This window comes from Cygnus atratus, chromosome Z, assembly GCF_013377495.2.
Source record: "Cygnus atratus isolate AKBS03 ecotype Queensland, Australia chromosome Z, CAtr_DNAZoo_HiC_assembly, whole genome shotgun sequence".
Taxonomy (NCBI): Eukaryota; Metazoa; Chordata; class Aves; order Anseriformes; family Anatidae; genus Cygnus; species Cygnus atratus.
Window position 1 is genome coordinate 79,672,107 of NC_066396.1, and position 16,631 is coordinate 79,688,737.

General features: G+C 38.0%; 1 protein-coding gene across 1 annotated transcript in view; it reads left to right on the forward strand.

The window, feature by feature from the left end:
* Window positions 1-16,631, forward strand: part of RASA1 (RAS p21 protein activator 1) — a 63,397-nt gene that overhangs the window by 26,154 nt on the left and 20,612 nt on the right. Inside the window, exons 7-12 of the mRNA XM_035563173.2 lie at window positions 366-418; window positions 1,117-1,267; window positions 9,056-9,134; window positions 11,881-12,001; window positions 13,696-13,852; window positions 16,301-16,388. Coding sequence (XP_035419066.1) covers window positions 366-418; window positions 1,117-1,267; window positions 9,056-9,134; window positions 11,881-12,001; window positions 13,696-13,852; window positions 16,301-16,388 — 649 coding nt within the window. The remainder of the gene's footprint in view (window positions 1-365; window positions 419-1,116; window positions 1,268-9,055; window positions 9,135-11,880; window positions 12,002-13,695; window positions 13,853-16,300; window positions 16,389-16,631) is intronic.

Genomic DNA, 16,631 nt, shown 5'->3' on the forward strand with positions numbered 1-16,631 from the left:
TTTAATTCTGTTTTAGCTTTGGATTTCATGATTCAAGGAAATAGCTCTATGAGATTGACTTTAAATAATGCCTGTCAAGTTACCTAACACTTAAATGTTTTTCATCTCTAAACACAGTTGAGTTTGAATGTGAACTCTACATGTTGGATATTTTTATTGAAATTTGTTTATATATCTGTTAATCTTAGCTTTTTCATGCTGTTGGTAGAACAGCAGCATTAAGTAGCATAGTCTTACCTATCTATGTATTAGGTCTTTTTAAAGAAAGATCAGTTCATAGGTGCCAGAGCCTTGGATGCCATCACAACCAAAAAAAAGAGAGCTGGTAGTCTTGCTTTCTAATTTTTCTCTTCATCTTTGTTAAGATGGTTCCATGGGAAGATCTCCAAACAAGAGGCTTACAATTTGCTGATGACAGGTACTCGTACTTCTGATATAGTGGTAGTCAGATAGCACAAAGCAATCCTATTGCTGGTAAAATTTGCTTTTATGTTTGAACTTAGGAGTGTCTTACACTCTCAAGACTGTGTCAACCAGACTCTGGTTGTTATTGCAATAGAATACTACATCGAAATAAAACTTACGACTATGAGTATCAAGTGTATTTAAATTCTCAAGTACAATTTATTTCATAATTTTGAGTGAAATAGTGAAATACTTTTTGATTAATACATGTACTAAAAATATTATGGGCTTTCCCAAGAAAAAAATACTGTTATAGACCTAAAGGAAAATATACTACAGACTTTCTAAAAATGTCTTCATAGAGGAAGTATTTCTTTAAATGAAAACATGAAAATTTTTGACCCATACTGTTGAACAGAATACTTAAAATATAAGAACAAACACCATTAATTGTTGAAAACATCTCAATTTTTTAATGTTCTTGTGTCAGTAGGTTGCCAGCTGCAGCTAAATCAATTTGCATTAACTCTGGCAGTTTAGTATTACTTCGTTTGGTTTGGAATCAGTGTTGGAACTTACCTCATAAGCTTTGTCTCTCTCCTTTAAGTGTGCAATTCTTGCTACTTTATGCAGAAAGAGATTTGATGAGGGCTCATAAATAATACTGTAAGAAAAGTAGCAGTAAATAACACGATTATGGTATCTTTTCAGTCGGTCAAGTGTGCAGTTTTCTTGTGAGACCTTCAGACAATACACCTGGTGATTATTCACTTTATTTTCGGACCAGTGAAAATATTCAGCGATTTAAAATATGTCCAACTGCAAACAATCAGTTTATGATGGGAGGCAGATATTATAATAGGTAAGTTTTAGTGGTAAGATGATGTGTGTGTACTTTATGCTTGTGTAAAAGAATTGCATAATTTGTTCCTGATACTTACTTACTGGTATAAGACTTCAGTTTTCTCTATAGCATGCTAAGCATTTCACCTAACTTGCTTAACAGTTACTTGTAACTGAGAAAGTTCTTGAAACCTTAGTGGTTTTTTTTGAATTGTTCTTCTGCAAACGAGCTCCTTCATGCTAAGTTGTGGATCATATGTGGAGGTGTAATTAAGAAAATATTGTATTGTCTTGGAAGTTACTATTTGTAATGTTGGTTCTTCTCCATTTGAAAGAGGAAAATAAAAATGTTAGTTTTGTATGAAACAGTCAGCAGAGATTTCAAAGTGTAAGTAATAGAAAAGGATATTTGCCAGTAAGGGGAAAAAAATACCTTAATTGTTGGAAAAAAATATTAAATTGTATTATAATGTCTGAGTGATACTTTGGTAAGAATTGCGGATGACTTCATTTAGAGAGAATAAACTTACTAAATCAAACTAAACTTACTAGATCATCTAGGTTGGAAGAGACCTCCCAGATCACGTAGTCCAACCTCTGACCTAACACTAACAAGTCCTCCACTAAACCATATCACTAACCTCTACATCTAAACATCTTTTAAAAACCTCCAGGGATGGTGACTGAACCACTTCCCTGGGCAGCCTATTCCAATGCCTAACATCCCTTTCAGTAAAGAAGTTCTTCCTAATATCCAACCTAAACCTCCCCTGGCACAACTTTAGCCCGTTCCCCCTTGTCCTGTCACCAGGCATGTGGGAAAACAGACCAACCCCCACCTCGCTACAGCCTCCTTTAAGGTACCTATAGAGAGCGATAAGGTCGCCCCTGAGCCTCCTCTTCTCCAGGCTGAACAATCCCAGCTCCCTCAGCCGGTCCTCGTAAGACTTGTTCTCCAGACCCCTCACCAGCTTGGTCGCCCTTCTCTGGACTCGCTCGAGCACGTCCATGTCCTTCCTGTAGCGAGGGGCCCAAAACTGAACACAGTACTCAAGGTGCGGTCTCACCAGAGCCGAGTACAGGGGGACAATCACTTCCCTACCCCTGCTGACCACACTGCTTCTTATACAGGCCAGGATGCTGTTGGCCTTCTTGGCCACCTGAGCACACTGCTGGCTCATATTCAGCCGACTATCAACCAATACTCCCAGGTCCTTCTCTGCCAGGCAGCTTTCCAGCCACTCATCTCCCAGCCTGTAGCTCTGCTTGGGGTTGTTGCGCCCCAGGTGCAGGACCCGGCACTTGGCCTTGTTGAACTTCATACAGTTGACCTCAGCCCATCGCTCCAGCCTATCCAGATCCTCCTGCAGAGCCTTCCTGCCCTCGAGCAGATCGACACACGCACTTAGCTTGGTGTCATCTGCAAACTTACTGAGGGTGCACTGGACGCCCTCATCCAGATCATCGATAAAGATATTAAAGAGGACCGGCCCCAGAACTGAGCCCTGGGGGACTCCACTAGTAACCGGCCTCCAACTGGATTTGACTCCATTCACCACAACTCTTTGGGCCCGGCCATCCATCCAGTTTTTAACCCAACAAAGCGTACGCCAGTCCAAGCCGCGAGCAGTCAATTTCTTGAGGAGAACGTTGTGGGAAACGGTGTCAAAAGCCTTACTGAAGTCAAGGTAGATCACATCCACAGCCTTCCCCTCATTCACCAGGCGCGTCACTTGGTCATAGAAGGAGATCAGGTTCGTCAAGCAGGACCTACCTTTCATAAACCCATGCTGACTGGGCCTGATCGCCTGGTTGCCCTTCAAGTGCCGCGTGACAACATTCAAGATAATCTGCTCCATGAGCTTCCCTGGCACTGAGGTCAAACTAACAGGCCTATAGTTACCCGGGTCTACCCTCTGGCCCTTCTTGTAGATGGGCGTCACATTTGCTAGCCGCCAGTCGACCGGGACCTCTCCTGATAGCCAGGACTGCCAATAGATGATGGAAAGCGGCTTGGCCAGCTCTTCTGCCAGGTCTCTCAGCACCCTCGGGCCCATCTGGCCCCATCGACTTGCGTACATCTAAGTGCTGTAGCAAGTCGGCAGCCATTTCCTCTTGGATTGTGAGGGCCACGTTCTGCTCCCCATCCCCTTCCACCAGCTTAGGGTACTGGTTATCTAGAGATCGAGGGGTCTTGCTGTTAAAGACCGAGGTGAAGAATGTGTTTGTTTTGCCAGTAGTACAACAATACAGTAATCTTCACAAAAAGAAAAATAAATGACAAGAGATACTTCCCATTTTTATGGGAAAAGCTATCCCGGCCGTGCAGCTCCATCCATGATAATCATATTTTTAGAGTTTTTGTAGATACAAAACTTCTCAGTAGTAAGAGCTCACCTTCATCTTTTCACACAATCAGAACTTTTCTAGTCTTGTTCACCTAGAACCAGGGCATTCTTCATCCCACTGGAGAATTTCTCCCACTTCCAGCTTTGTTTCTGAGTGGGTAGAGATCCAGCAGCTGGTGTGAGGAAAATGTCGAGGTCTCCTAACTAAGTACTGTGGACTCTTTTCACATCTTGTAATGGACAGAGGTGTGAGGCTAAGCAATTGGAGCCTATGAATCTATGCATATCCCACACCCAGACTGCTTGAGTACCTTCTACATTAATCAGTCTGGCCTCCAGACGTTCTCATTGAAAACCGAGCTAGTTGCAGTGTCAGCTTTTCATGAAGGTAAATGCTTCTGCCCATTCTCTAGTTACATGGCTTATTAGGATGATGGTAGGCCAGAAGCCCTTGCCATTGGTGATGTAAAACTAATTCGCAAATTAGTGGAAGTCAAATTAGTCTCAAATGGTTTTGCAGCATTAGATAGTACGCCTTCAGAAAGTTTTACAGCATTAAGTTATTACTTCAGAAAATTAATTTCCCAATGCTGAATTCACTTAAAGTGTGTATATAAAATACATTTATCAAAGGAGGATTCTTTCCCCCAGAATATCTTTTGTGGCTTATCTAAAAATTTAGTGTTTGTCCTCAAGTTGAAAATTTTGGCTTAAGGAAGTGCTGTTCTTTGTTTAAATGCATGTTTGGTTCCAGTAGGCGAACCTTTTCTATATTAAGCTGTTTCATTAGGCGTTTGCAAGGTATCTCTTTTAAATTCTGATGCTACTATTACACTACATCTTTAAAAAAAATCCTCGGCAGTAAAGTTGTTTTTAAATATTATTCTCTTGCAGTTTTGGTAATTGTAACCAGCGTGAAAAAATTAGGTAGAATAAAACCAATCTGCTGTTAATTTGCACAGGATTGTTTACACTTCAGTTCTCAAATTATAGTCCAAGATTTTTCGTACAAAAGATATGGTCTAAGGAATACTAAGGAAACTTAAAACAAAGTAAGTTTTATTTCTCAGGTAGTTTGAATATCCAGACATGGGACTGGAAGTCTGATGCCCTCCACATGCAATAGTATTTCTCCTTGTATTTCAGATGCGAGACAAAGTTGTTCTGGGTGATCATGGGGAAAATGGTGCTGCGTGCATCTCAGTAATCTAGTACTGTGCTGCATAGGTAGACTGTTTCTTCCATTAACCTTATTCTTTTCCATGTGCTCCCACTACTCTGTAGGTAAATTTCTCAGATTTTTTATAAGTTAATATGACTAATAGCCTGTAGTTGCAGTCTGTTGTGAAGAGGTGGCTTTCATTATTTCATTATCTTAATGTCAGCTCTACGTAATAGCCAATCTGGAGTCTTTTACCTGGCCACTTGAGGCTCAAAATATATAGCATATGTATGGTGTTTGTATTGGAGGAATTATTTTGACTATATAATGAAATCATATTTTCCCATGAACTTAGGAAACAATGTAGCATTTGTGATCTTCATGTTTATTCCATGGATAACAAGTTTCTCTGTTAGTCATCTTTTTACATTTTGATGGAAAAACTGGCAAAGACAATTCTTTGTGGCTGTACTGAGTTTGGCTGGGATGAAGTTAATTTTCTTCACAGCAGCCAGTATGGTGCTGTGATTGGGATTTGTAATTAAAACTGTGTCGGTAAGACCACCAGCATTTAGGCTTTTGCTGGGTGGTGCTTGCACTGCATTGAGGCTTTCTCTGTTTCCCAGAGACACAAATTGATCAAAGAGATGCTCAGCAATAAAAACTGGAAGGGGTGTTTGCTCTTCCATGGTGGCTGTTGGTCAGAGTCTGTGTGGGCATCTGCCTGCTTTGTGAAAGGTGGTGAGTGATGGCCCTTGCATCACTGCGCCTTTCCCTCCACCTGCCCCTTCCCTCTCCACCTTTTCACTTAATAAAATCTCTTTGTATCGACCCACAAGTTTTCTAAAGTTTGCATTTCATGTTTCTCACATTCTCTGCTGTCCTGTTGAGGGCAGGGAATGAGCAGGTACTGTTTGGTGTCTAGCTGCTGGCTGTGTTCAGCCCTCCACAGTCCTTTTAGCATCCCTCTCTTCCTCCTCTTGAGTTTTTCTTGCTGAGCACAACATCAGATGGTGCGGAATATCCCTCTGGTCCATTTGGGTCGGCTGTCCTGGCTGTGTCCTCTCCCAGCTTCTCGACCGCCCCGGCCCACTTGGTGAGGGGGTGGGTAGAGTTGGAAACAAGTAAAACCTCAACACGGCAGCTATTGGTCAGCAATAGCCAAAACATTGTTTTGTTATCAGCATGGCTTTATAGTCGCAAATCCGAAACACCACACCGTTCAGGCTGCAGTGAAGAAAAAAGTGAATCTGTCCCAGCCAGACCTAGCACAGTGGTGATCTTACTGAGTGTCGTGAGCTCTCAACTGTAAAATCTGCAATTATCAGCATACAGCAACGCCGTCCTGAATTTGCCTGATCTTACCTCAGAAGCTGGGCAGAGGCAGGTCAGTTGTTTCTTGGTGTTGGAGACCTTGGGGGGAATACTGTGTGCAGGTACTGTAGCCTGCCATCAGAGGTCCAGGGGCTGGAGCATCTGATGTGTATCAGGAGAAACTGAGGAAGCTTGGGCTTACTTTAACCTTGAGAAGAGAAAGCACCTTACCTGAGTGCAAAAGTAGCTGGGGAGGGAGCTAAGAAGGCAGAGCCAGGCACTTCTTAGAAATGCCTGGTGACAGGACAAGAGGCAGTGGGCACAAAAGGAAATACAGGAAATTCTGTTTAAATGTATGAAGAGGTTCTTTTACTGCAAGGGTGATTGAACACAGGGACATGTTGCCCAGAAAGTTGTGGAGTCTGCACTGTTGGAGATGCTACCCAAGGTCCAGAGCAACCTGCCGTAATTGACCCTGCTGTGATCTAGGGGGGTTCAGCTGGGTGATCTCCAGAAGTGCCTTCTGTGTGCAGCAATTCTGTGGAAAACTTGCATATGCCTCACAGTTTTTGTGGGTTTGTTTGTTTTAAAAGACACTGATGTTTCAGTTCTGATTTTAGAACCTGTGGTAGGAGATGCATACTAGGCCATTTCTTCTGTCCTCTCCATCTGCCTTCTTTGCTAAATTCAACCTACATAACAGCTTTCAAAGGCAGACAAATAAAAAAAAAGTGATACTAAGGTTTTGTTTGTTTCTAGTGATTCTACTGCAAAGAAGTGTTAACCCAGCAGTTTATAGAGGGAATTTAGTTTTCAAGTTATCTTTAATATAACAGACAAGATTATTTGAAAATTTAATAGCTGATTGGAAGACGTTTTTGTTTCCAATTGAGGAATTAAATCTGCATTTTGATAGGCTAAACAATATGGCTCTAACATGTTCATTCTTTTTCTTTATAATTTAACAATGTGTAGAATGCTGTTGCTTCTGCTTTCTGGATTCTTTATTATTTGAAATGTCTGTGGTTGGAAAATCTTGAATCAATTCACCCTTTAAATAAATAAATAAATGAATAAGATATTGCTCATGGTGGTCAGATGCTTTTAAAATTACCCAGGTAGCCAAGATCTGAGGAACCTGACAAGCCCTATGCTCTGTGTTCTAAAAATCACTAAAGTAACTGTAATGTATTATTGAAATCATCTTTATTTCTGTATATTAAACCAAGTTTAAGGATATTTTTTAATCCTTGCTTATTTATACCTTCCTTCATGTGTTTTGTGTAAGGTTTTTGTTGCTCTTAGACATTGAGAAGGGTTATGATTCCTTTTTTCCTGTCCCTTAGATTAGTTTTGTGGTCAGTCTGATTTCATGCTTGACTTCTCACACATTAGATAGCTCTGATCATTTGTTAAGTCATGCTTCTAGTCTTGCCTGGAGATACCTGGTATCTTTGTGTGTTTGCAGTGTTCAGTATGTTCAGCTGTTTGAGCTGCACTAGTGTTGAAGCAATATACTGATGACCACCTGAATTGAGTTCACTCCAGGGAGCAGAGGGCTAAGAACGAAGTCCTTAATCACTCCATTAAGGCATAAAATACTAGTGTATATGGCACACTAACTACGGAATGAGTTCTCAAATACAGCTGAATTTATTCTTCAGCCCATTTTATGAAATTGGAAGAAATTAGGCACTTGCTTTCTATGTTGAGGAACTCCTGGCAGCATTTTTAACCAAGGAAGGAGAGAAGACATTGATAGTCAAGGTATTCTTGATCTGATGAATAAGAAAAAATATTGAATGCTGTTTTATTTATACCAAGATGTTGGCAGCAGCTATTTTACATGCCAGATACCGAGTCATTTTATGCAGTGTGGTAAACTTTAAATTTTTATGGAGAAAATGATACACCAGTTGTATCTCAATAAAAATTACAATTATTTCATTTGAATAATACTCAGAGAAATTGAAGTCATTTTGCAAGGCTGAAAACTAAAATTTTGTGTGGAACAATTCATTATTTTATCAAGTGTGCACTAATTCATTGCTCTAGAAGAAAGGAAGGTGGGTTAAGATGTCTTACTGTTTTATTTAAATGTTTTTGAGTTTATTTATACTGTATCATATCTTTTCTGTTTTGGACATAGCTGTATCCAATTGTAATAGATCAAAAATCTCTTCACTGTGCTTTGGTTATATTTGCACAAATTGCAAACTATGAAGTGAGAAATCACATTCAGTTTATTTCTACTTAGTTTTTTTTTTCAGGTTGATATTTTGTGTATGAATGATTCATTTGTATTGGTGTTCATGTTACTGTTCTTTATTACAGTGTAAATTTCAGTTAATTTAAAAATAAGTTTAAGCAACTCATTTACCTTGAATTTCAGCTTGTGTATGTCAGTTTGTCTCCTGAGCCTTCCAAAATGTAATCTGAACCTAATAATTAAGATGCAGGCTTCCCTGTAGAGGAGTGCTACTGATTGTGTATTTAATTTAACATGAAAACTTAGTGATTTCCAAATATAATCTGCATGATCTGTTACAACCCTTTTCTATTTTCTGTTCTTCCCTTCCTAGGAAGAAATTGCTTTACAGAGTACAGTATCAACCATTCCCCCTTCCCTGTTTACTCTAGGACTTTGGAAGCTATTATCAATGAACTAGCAATTTTCAGCTTAGTTGGAGAGCTAGTAAAGCACATGTGCTATTTGAGTATGGAAAAAAGTATCCTCGTTTGGCATTTTAAGCAACTAAACAAATCTGCAGAGTTTATACTTAAGACATTATGAATTCAATTTTGTGATTTTTTTTCCTCAATGTTAGCAAATTCTCATTGCTGCAAATGAGATTTTGATGTTTAGCACTTGATTTTATTAAAAAATGTTGATGAATTGCTGTGATTTGTATGGAAAAGCAGTTCTCAGACAGGAAAAACTAACCAGTTTAACATTTAAATGCTGTTTTTCTTTCTGGAACAGTATTGCTGACATCATTGAGCACTACAGAAAAGAACAGATTGTTGAAGGATATTACCTTAAAGATCCTGTTCCAATGCAGGTAAGATTTCATTTCTGAGCATTTGGTGAAGATACTGACCTCCTCCTCCTCATCATCAAGTCTGTTTATAATACAGGAACTGAATTAAAGCAGAGATATCAATGATACTTAAACAGCATCATCTCTGATTTTCTTTTTTTCAGCTGGTATGTTTCTTTTGTTTTTTTCCTCATGTGCATTCACTTATCAAAGGCAGGCTTGCAGTCAGCAGAGAGTAATAGTAGGATCCATCTGTGCTCCAAGGTGTTCATCCTCTGCTTTGTGCCCCAGCTCTGGTTCCTGGCTGAGCAGTGCTGTGCTTTAACCCCTTGTGTTAGGAGGAAACCACAGCACTCTTCAGTCTTTTGTGCCTGGGGTTTTTCTTCTGCTGGAAGAAACTTGTATGTGCAGAAAATCTTGAGTTGCAGGGTTTACTCTGGAACACTCTTGCCCCATCACAGAAGTTCATCCTTTCCTGTATTCTCACTAAGCCAAGCATATCAAAGCCAATATTGTCTCATACCATTCATTCTCATAGTTGTCCTACTGTTACTAATTCTGGTGCAAGATTATCTTTCTTGAATGTGATGGGCCAGAACAGCCATGTTATTAGAAATGCCCTTTTTCTGTGAGAAGTACTTAACAGAAATATCATTGAATATTATGTATCATTTGCTGTGGTAGGTTGGCTCTGGAGTGCAGATAAGCACCCTCAGTGCTGTTATTCACTTTCTCTCCTACGAGATGGGGGAAAAGACTAGGAAGACACAACTAGAAAGTACACAGACAAAAAAAAAAACAAAACAAAAAAAACCCTCCTGGGTTGAGAGAACTTATTAATGAAGGAACAAGGTGGGAAAACAAACAAAACAAAACAAAACCAAAACCAAACGAAAAACAGTAACTGCAGTGTAAAGGCAATTGCTTGCAGTATCTGAGCACTGGTCACCCTGGAAGACAAACCACCCTAGTTTTAATGCGACTTAAATCTTTATTATATGGCATGCAGCGTCCGTTTGGTTAGCTGAGGCGTTCTGTTCTAGCTATGCCCACTCCCAGCTTCGTGCTGTTTCCCAGTCTGTTTGCTGCTTGAGCAGAGTGAAAAACAGAGAAGTCCTTGGTGCTGTGCAAACACTGCTTAGCAATAGACAAAACACTGGTGCATCATCAGAGCTGTTTTAGCCACAAATGCAAAACAGCACCATACGAACTGCTATGAAAATAAAGAACTGTCCCCACCAAAGCCAATATATTGTCATAGCTACGTTCTGTTTATAGCTCAGTCATCCTGTAAATGACTCAGGCATTCAGATTTCTCATCTATTTCTCATCTTCTAGTGGTAAGTATCAACAAATGCAACTTTTATGTTGCATCAGTAGCCTTACATCTTATTATTTCCATCTTCCCTGTGTTGCTGATTGTCTTGTGTCACTGATACTCCCCAATGCAAATGTGAATTTGGAGACTGATCCTTGAAGGCTTTGCTAGTAACTTTCCTCATGCTCCATAACTCCTTTTGGACCATGGTAGTAATTGTATTCATTTTAGTTTTTTGCATATGCACTTAGAGTTCCTTTACTAATAATTTTCTCTGCTCTGACTAATCTTCTGCGTAAGACTTCTGAATAATTTAAAATAACATAAAGTAATGTTTGTGAGTTTTCTTTGTTTAAAAATTTAGTGACTGGTAGTTAATTTTTAGGTTCGGCCATGTATTACCTCCCTTCCACATGCTGCCGTGCTCTGTGTTTTTGAAGAAAAAAAGTTGGGAAGTTTTGATTACTGTTAGTGTGAATCTCATGGGACTTCCTCAATACGGAGGTCTCTAAAAAGCCTTGGTCACTAGATCTGTTTTGTGCTCTGTTCCTTGAATAGTTATGTTACAGAGACTATCTTGTTCATAAGCATCTGGATGTTGTTTCCATTACAGGTCCTGTAATTCCTGTTAGTATTACCAAAATATTTTTCATCTTGCCTTTGTTATGTTGTTCAGAACCATAATTTTACAGATAGGCAGGAAGAAAAGTAGAAATTCAGTATCGAGCCAGTTCATTTATCGCTTTTTATCTCAATGCTGTTCTCACTGCTTGACAGTCTTGTTTTTCATATTTTCTTATGGTGCAAGGCTTTTTGCTGATCAGCTTACTAGGTAAGGTCAAACTTAGCTTGGCTTTTGGCCATTCCCATTTGTTAACTTTTCCAGATCTTACAATTTTCAGTGTGATTTATCCTTTTTCTGTCTCATGTTTTTGCTTTCTTCTGTTGTATTCTGTTAGAGTTCTATCCAGTTAGAACACGTGAATTTTAATGAGGTAAATGAGGTAAATGAGGGTCTGTGCAACTCTGTGGGCATGTCAGTTTTAACTGAGATGTTGCTTCAGAGTTTGTCCCTGATTACTCTGTCTGAAAAGCCTTGATAGAAGACAGGTGCTAGATAAATCTCTTACGACATCCATAAATTTTACAGAAATCACTGTGAAACATGCTGCTTTCTACTTAATGGGAAATATACACAGATGTTACCTTATAAAAGCTGGTCTGTATTGATAACTTTTATCATGACTCTGGTCTAATAATTCCACAGAAAATAGTTGTATCACATTTCCAGCAAGGGTATATTATTAAAAATTAATGCATTTTAATAAAGCGATGTAGAGAACAGTATTAAAGATTTGGTAATAAGACGATATTGGTTGCAGCCTCAGTATGTGATTTTTTTTTAATGGTTGATTCTGAGCCTAAAATATTTTCTTCCTTGTTTACTAGCATCAAGAGCAAGTGCTTAATGATACGGTGGATGGAAAAGAAATCTACAACACAATTCGTCGCAAAACAAAGGATGCTTTTTATAAAAATATTGTCAAAAAAGGCTATCTTTTGAAAAAAAGTGAGTTCTGTATACTTTTTTTTTTTTTTTAAACAGACCTGGGTACACATTAGAATTTATTATATAATACTGGTGCTAGAAAGAAAATTGAAGTGGGCAAAATGTTGTAGAATGCGTGTAAACAGTGTTAAAGTTTCTTTCCTTGACTTGCATATGCATGGAAATAGATAATACACAAAATTATAGGCAGTGTGAAAATATTGATTGGGAGTTTTTCGTTGTAAAAAAAAAAATCAGAATACAGTACTAAAACTAGGCACCTTTGTCAAAGTTAGCTTTCAGACTTATTAAATAGGATGCATTTTCATGAAAAATATTCATATTTTATACAGAGCTCAAAAAATTCTTGCAGACATAAGAGCTAGAATAGTACAAATCAATTCAATTCTACAGCTGTTCCGTTATTCCGAGTTAGGTTATATATTTTAAATTAAAAAAAAAATATTTTAAACTTACAAGATATATAGCAACATTTTGGGGGATCTAACAGTGATACCATCACCATAATGTACAATTAAAGGATCAGAAGTAGACTGATTCATGTTATTTTATATGCCTGAAGAATTGCCGCTGGGCAAGTCTTTAAAGTTCTGGAGCAGCTAGTACCTTGCAAAGTGTTTATTTCTACTTTTTTTTTTTTAAATCAACTGTAATGGAAACAAAAAAACCAGTAACAAAAATTTTTGCAGATGATGGAGACTGTAGCTAAAAGGATAAGTTATAGATGGTAATGTAGATAGCAAGCAAAAAGTGAGAAAAAAGTATGAAGTTAAATATTGCCAAATAAAAGAAAAAAGCACAAAATCATAAATCTTAAAAACAGAACAAGGAAAACATCTATTGAGAAGTTTAATTCTGAGGGAAGCTATACAGGGATGTGGCAGAGTGAGGAATTGGATGGGAATGAAGAGAAGAAGTTTAGTTAAATGGGATAATGATACACTTTAAAAGTGCAAACAGGATTACTGAGCAGGTGTAGAACAAATGTAATGAAATCACTCTTCATCCAGCAGACAGTGTGTGGTAACTGGATGTTAGTCATCTTTTCAAACACAATACTAGTATTCATTCATCAAAGCCTGTGGTGGATTTGTGATGATCAAAGCATACTGTTAAAGCTGAATATTTTTTGTAAAACACAAACTTATGTGTGACTCATAAGAATTAGTTCCAGAACGTTCTTATCTATTGAAGTTCAGAGAATGTTTTCTTTGAAACAAGGGGAACTAGCCAAATTATTGCAGATAGGTGTGTTAAGATACTATTACTAATTGGTCAAAGTTCATGAATAATTTTCTCATGTCAAGAATCTGTTTCTTAATTAAAATTGTTGTAATAAATGAGATCACAGCATCAGGATATTATTTGTAAGCTATATGCATACAGACTTTCCTGCTGATACAAACCCATTGTCCAGGCAGCTCATATGCACTTCCTTAGTCCTGTTGAAACCAGTGAAAATGTTTAGAGACCCTTTTGCAATTGCACCTGAATTATGACAGGGGTCTAGATTTAGCTACATGTTGCATAAAATTGAGTATATATACTGATAATATACCTGGTGTGATTAGCTATATATTGTTCTTCTGTTTGAAGTTTGACAAAAGCTTACCATGCTGTTCCATTATCTTAATTTACAAAATTTCCATTTTCTTTAGAATACTATATTAACTTTTTGCTTTACTTTTCTACAGGTAAAGGAAAAAGATGGAAAAACTTGTACTTTATATTAGAGGGAAACGATGCCCAGCTTATTTATTTTGAAAGTGAAAAGCGAGCCACGAAACCCAAAGGACTAATAGACCTTAGTGTGTGTTCTGTCTATGGAGTACATGACAGTTTGTTTGGCAGGTGGGATGCTGGCTTTTGGTTCTTGTATGTGCAGCGGGAGAAATGACTGCTCATTTGAAGCATGTACAATGTATGTGCAATATGTTGCCAGGGAGCAGGTCGCTCTGGCTTGCCTTGTGACTTTTGGTTCATACTCAGTTGCTAGCAAGAGTTCATAAACAACTTGTAGTTAAAACTTCAGTATTTAGTATTAAAGCTGTATTGTGAAATGAGGTGTGATAATGATTCAAGCTTTTGCATTATTGAATATTGAGTGTAATAATTGCTCAGTGTTTCATCTTCTGTGCATTAGAAATTGTGAGTGAATGCTTAGGGTTTTAATCTTTTTGAACCAAGAATTGACAAGGTCAAGAATTTTTGTCAATTCCAAAAGATCTACATTTCTTTGATAGGCAGTTGAAAGCTAACTTGGTTAAGTAGAGTTTGTAAGTGATTTTGTATTTGAGAATGAGTACTTCTGTTAGATCAGACCAACTCTGAAAGTAAGTTACTTCGTATAAGTCAACATCCTTATAAATTATTTTTCAAAAAATTATCCTCAGAGATAATTTTCACATCAAGTCTTATTTACTGTAATACTTCAGATATAAGTCCACTGACCTCTATTTAGAGCTATATACAAGAAACATGAACGCTTACTCCTAGAAGTGTCAGATTAAAAATAAATAAATAGAAATTCTGGTAAACCCTTGTGTTACTATTTAATCAAAGTGATTTGTAGCCAATTTAATGTGATTTTTTGCAAAAACAACAACAACAAAAAAACACCCTTGAACATATATGTTTAAAATTAGTGGTGTTTCTTAAGCTGCAAAGATTTTGCTCCACCAGACTTTTTCACTCTTAAATTCTAAAAACCCATGAAACTAATGGAATGAGGAGCATAGATATTTATGAAGTGTACCAGAATAGACATTAAAAAAACAAAACAAAACAAAAAAACACTACTACTGAAATGTTCCTCATGCGAGTTGGCAATTACGAAGGAAGCTTTGGTGTACATTTTAAAGAAGGAGAAGTTTGTTTAATGGTGACCTTTTCTTAAGCAGCTTCCAAAAAGCCTTGTGCTGTTTTAAAATGAAGTTGGAGAGTCAGTGGTACTAAATGTGGGTAGAAGAAGATGCATGGTTGCGTCACCTCAGGAAGCTGATAATAAGGAACTGTAGCTGAGATAAAGTTCCTCCTATACTTTAAGTAGCTGGTATTAGGAGAAGGAAAAAAATAAAAGAAGAAAAATAATACAAACCCTTCTTTTATCATTGTCTCAGAAGTACACTGAAGTCTGTAGTTCTGTTTGTTTCTTTGGGGACAGTGATTTAAGTAGCCCTAGCTCTGGTTACTTCCTGCTCTCCCCCATCCTTCTGTGGCATGGAGACATATGCCATGTCGGCATTTCTCCAGGCACTGAAGTGGATGGAGGAACTGAAGACTGACATTCCATTGCAAATGAAGTAAGATCCTCCTGTAATGCCATGTTTATGGACAGGTAAATTTGTTTGAACATAACGTGGAAGGTTGTAAATGAAGCGTGCGCTTGAAATAGCTTATAATTTAACAACATAAAAGATTTTTGACAAATTAATGGAGGTATAAAAAGCGGAAGAGAAACCATGATTATTTAAGGCTTTAGAGGTTTGTATCACATACATCAGATGAGCAGTGTGTGATCCAATACACATTTTATTAGTTTTGAGACCTGTGGGACACAGGATATAGAGGATTCCTTATGTTAGTATTGTTTTCTGAACTCCCAAAAGAACAAATCCTGAACTTGTCATTAATTGTGGGAACTAATGCTGAACTTCTGCTTGTTTTAAAAAGCCTGTGGGAATAGTCCTCATCCCAGATAGTTCCCAGATGCTTGTTTTTTGCCTAGACTAAAAGTCAGTAGACATGCATATTCAATATGAAACATTTTAGAAGTTTCTTAATGCTCAAAACCAAACTAGCTGTACTGAAACATGATTTTCTTAAAATGACATGATGTGTTCAAACCAAAATGCAGTTTTGAAACATGGGAGAAGTTTTGTTGTTGCAGTCCATCCTGCCTCCATGGGTGCTGTTGCTAGAGTTGTGCCCCCGAATTGATGCCATGTTCAATGCTCCTTTCAGACAATCAGCAGAAAAATATTAGTCCAGTGTAAATGTAATTTTGGTATATTAGAATGGGTCAGCTGGAAGGGACCTTCAGAGATCATCCAGTCCATCTGCCTGACCACTTCAGGGCTGACCAGAAGCTAAAGCACAGTGCTGAGGGCATTGTCCAAATGCCTCTTGGACACTGACAGGCTCGGGGCACCCAGCACTTCGCTAGGAAGCCTGTTGCGGTGTCTGGCTACCCTCAGGGTAAAGAAATGCTTCCGATGTCCACTCTGAGATTAATAAGTGAAGGTGTCTGTCAATATTATGAAGATTAATAAAACATTTTTTGTTTTGTTTATCTTTAAGGCCAAACTGTTTTCAGATAGTAGTTCAGCACTTTAGTGAAGAGCATTACATCTTTTACTTTGCAGGCGAAACTCCAGAACAAGCACAGGTGAGAGCTTTTGTTGGTAAATATAATTTTAAAAGTGAATTGTTTCCCTTGCAGTGTTCAATGATACCACCCTTCTGTAGTAGGAAGCAAGTATACCACAAATAGATAGTGGTTAAGTCTATATTAGCAGGTGTTACAATGCAGTAGTAGGAGATACATGAAGGAAACTACTGCTTAGAATCCAGCACCTGCCTGTTTTTTTTTGTTTGTTTTTGTTTTTAGTTCGTACGGGTTCAGGTGCCA